This window comes from Hyla sarda, chromosome 5, assembly GCF_029499605.1.
Source record: "Hyla sarda isolate aHylSar1 chromosome 5, aHylSar1.hap1, whole genome shotgun sequence".
Lineage (NCBI taxonomy): Eukaryota > Metazoa > Chordata > Amphibia > Anura > Hylidae > Hyla > Hyla sarda.
The window spans coordinates 210,378,283-210,382,008 of record NC_079193.1 but is presented as its reverse complement, the minus strand read 5'-3'; the positions used below and the strand labels follow the sequence as shown (position 1 = coordinate 210,382,008).

General features: G+C 54.1%; 1 protein-coding gene across 1 annotated transcript; it reads left to right on the top strand.

The window, feature by feature from the left end:
* The first annotated feature begins 1,190 nt into the window (after positions 1-1,190).
* Positions 1,191-3,425, top strand: FOXC1 (forkhead box C1). Its single transcript, XM_056521042.1, has one exon. It carries the CDS (start codon positions 1,572-1,574, stop codon positions 3,039-3,041), a length of 1,470 nt encoding a protein of 489 aa, XP_056377017.1. The 5' UTR covers positions 1,191-1,571; the 3' UTR covers positions 3,042-3,425.
* The last annotated feature ends 301 nt before the right edge of the window (positions 3,426-3,726 follow it).

Here is a 3,726-nt window from a genome sequence, read left to right as displayed (position 1 = left end):
GCCTTCAGCTGTTGCAAAACTACAACTCCCAGCATGCCCGGACAGCCTTCGGCTGTCCGGGCATGCTGTGAGTTGTAGTTTTGCAACAGCTGGAGGCACCCTGGTTGGGAAACACTGCTGTGTGCAGTGAGATCATTACTACACCACATATAATCTGCACTGGCGGTGGAAGGCAGGTGTAAAAAAAATAAATGAAAAAAAAAAGTGTATGGAAGGGGTCTGAAGACAAACAAACATCTGTATAATGCACCCAGCGCTGGGGGTCACTGGCCCACACTGCTGTGCCTTAACCCTGGGCTTACCAATTGACATGGGCGGGATGAAGGTTGTTTGGTTGCCCCCACAGAAGGTGGCACCCACAAGGGCTGCCTTACATGCCTTGCGTTCATTTACAAGTCACAGGCAGGTGAGAATGGAGCAGACTGGGGATAGGAAAACCAAATGGCGCACTTAGCATATTCCCTACAAAGCAAGCCTTGTATAGATGAAAAGGAGGACGTGTGAAGCCCAGGAGGTGCAAGAGCCCAAACGTTCACACTTTACCTTCCCTGCTCCCAATGAAGTGTCATTGGTTTAATAAGATGTTAATAGCAGTAAAGACAAATACACACAGGTTCTACAATGGCAGATGTCCACAATCCCAGCAGAACCTGTGCTCGTGGTCCCGTCTCCATGATGGGCACAGCCGCACATGTCACTGTCAGGGGAGTCCGGCCCTGCCAAGGCTTCAGAGGTGTTTGACGTACAGTAAAGTGGATGAACTCGTTTTCTTACAATGAGCAGTGTCTTCCTATCCACACTCCCCTGGTGCATAGACTCTCATTGCTTTTAACCCATCCAACTCCGGGAGGGGGTTTGTTAAGGTGCCCCTAGACATACAGCTGGCATCGGAACTGCCACCTATCACTTGTCACGTTACACATGCCCCGGGAGCTGGTTGGGGGCTTGTAGTGCAGTGTGACCTGTGGGGTGTATAGGGTGTCCGGGTGTGTGGGGAGCAGGGTGGACGTATTATACGGGAGCAGGGTGTGTGGTCAGTGCCTGGGATCCGGCACTAGTGGCTTCTGCTGCCCCCGGTGTATGTGGAAGTGTCCCGCCCTGTGATTGGCTGACAGCCGTCTGGAGGGCGTGGCCCGGCAGTCTCTGCTGCTCCGTAGAAAAGTCCCTGCCTGCTGACGAATGCTCAAAGTTCACAAGTTTTCCCCATGTTCCCCCAGCCGCCCAGAGCCTGAGAACAGCAGCAGTGACCGGGGCCCCGGGGAGTCGCCTCCATCACTGCCCGCCCGGTGTCATCTCTATCAGGACAGCGGCAGCACCAGGACCAGACACCGGGACCAGACGCGGAGGACACAGTTCCTTCCAGCATCCCATAGAGACTGTATGTGCCCGGGAGGTGGAGGCTGCGCGTCCTCTATGCGGTGACCTGCATGCACTGCTCGGGGCCTGGCAGGACGTACACTGTGGATACTGGATGACACCCGCTTCTTCCTGACCCCCCAGCTCCGTCTTCTCTCCTCAGTGCCCGGCAGGGAGGCTGGCTGACTTGGCCTCCACTAGGAGGTTGCAGAACCATGCAAGCGCGCTACTCAGTGTCCAGCCCCAACTCCCTGGGTGTCGTGCCATATCTCGGAGGGGATCAAAGTTACTACAGGGCGGCAGCAGCTGCGGCAGCAGCTGGCGGAGGCTACACCGGCATGCCTGCCCCCATGAGCATGTACTCCCACCCAGCCCATGAACAGTACCAGGCCGGCATGGCCAGAGCCTATGGGCCTTATACCCCTCAGCCTCAACCTAAGGACATGGTGAAGCCCCCCTATAGCTACATCGCCCTCATCACTATGGCCATTCAGAACGCCCCCGACAAGAAGATCACCCTGAATGGCATCTACCAGTTCATCATGGAGAGGTTTCCCTTCTACAGAGACAACAAGCAGGGCTGGCAGAACAGCATCAGGCACAATCTGTCCCTCAATGAATGTTTTGTTAAGGTGCCCAGGGATGACAAGAAACCTGGCAAGGGCAGCTACTGGACCCTGGACCCCGACTCTTACAACATGTTTGAGAACGGCAGCTTCTTGAGGAGGAGGCGCAGGTTCAAGAAGAAAGATGTCGTGAAAGATGCCACCAAGGAGGAGAAGGACCGACCCCTGAAGGAGCACCATCTCTCCCAGACCCCCAGCTGCCAGCAGTCTCAGCAGCGCCAGGCCCAGGCGGAGCAGGACAGCGGGGCCCAGCCCGTGCGGATCCAGGATATAAAGACCGAGAACGGTACCTCGTCTCCTCCGCAGGGCATGTCTCCTGCCCTCAACACCGTGCCCAAGATCGAGAGCCCCGACAGCAGCAGCAGCATGTCCAGCGGCAGCCCGCACAGCATCCCATCCAGCCGGTCCCTGAGCCTGGACACAGCCGAGTCCCACCACCCGCACCAGCACCACAGCCAGGGCTTCAGCGTGGACAACATCATGACCTCCCTCCGGGGGTCTCCGCAGGCCACGGGAGAGCTGGCCACCAGTCTGATCGCCTCTTCCAGGACGGGGATAGCCCCTTCTCTATCGCTCAGCTACTCTCCGGGCCAGGGCTCTATCTACAGCTCGCCTTGTAGTCAAAGCACCAGTGGGGCCAGTTCTGCAGGGACCTATCATTGTAACATGCAAGCCATGAGCCTGTACTCTGGGGACAGGTCTGGACATCTGACCTCAGCCGGGACCCCGGCGGCCACCACGGTGGAAGAGACATTGCCCGATTATTCCATTAGCACCACCACCACGTCTGCTCTGAGCCACGGACAGGAGCACCCTCACCAGAGCAGGCTCCCTTCATGGTACTTGAATCAGTCGGGGGATTTAGGCCACTTGGCTGGGGCCACCTACCCGGGACAGCAGCAGAACTTCCACTCTGTGCGAGAGATGTTCGAGTCGCAGAGAATTGGCCTGAACAGCTCCCCTGTGAATGGGAACAGCAGCTGTCAGATGTCCTTCCCCTCCAGCCAGTCTCTGTACCGCACATCAGGGGCATTTGTGTATGACTGCAGCAAGTTCTGACCACCCAGCATGTGCCCATCTATGCCCTGAATGCCACCTTGGCAAGAACTCTGTAAAGACCCCATTAGTTTGTACAGACTGCCAGGTTTGTAGAGGGACACCACGTAAGTGCCTGCTCTTTCCACAGGTTGTTTTGTAAGGTATCTTATTTTCCTATGTTACAGAGCATATATATATGGCGAGCTTTCTATATGGACATGTATATTGCAATATAGTAATTTATTTTTTAATGTCTACGTGGATAATGAGGACCAAACCAGCCAGTGTTGTCCATCTGCTTGTGTGAACATTGGAGTTTTCTTTACGACAAAAGGGAATTGTACCCGTCTATGTTACCGGTTTGTTTTCTTCTGAAGGCATAGTAGTATTGTTTGTTTCCTAATAAATGACCATTCTATCTGAACGATGACCTGTCTGCTGCTTTGTACAGTTTACTACCTATCTTCTCCCATGATAGCTTGGGGCAGCGGGGCTTATCATTCTAATGCATTACCCCTCCGGAGGGGCATGATAAAAAAAAGAGGGTCACCTGTCCTATTGTCTTCACTGTGCCAACCTATGCCCTGCATAGTCATTCATGTAATCCAAAGTAAAATATATTCATGTATATACACAACTAATAATAATAATGTCCCCTTATTGTAGATAGCGAAAGCAATAATATAGACACGTGTGTGTGTGTGTG

Excerpts from the sequence above, each read along its gene's own strand:
- FOXC1 (XM_056521042.1), top strand. The coding sequence starts at position 1,572 with ATGCAAGCGCGCTACTCAGTGTCCAGCCCCAACTCCCTGGGTGTCGTG.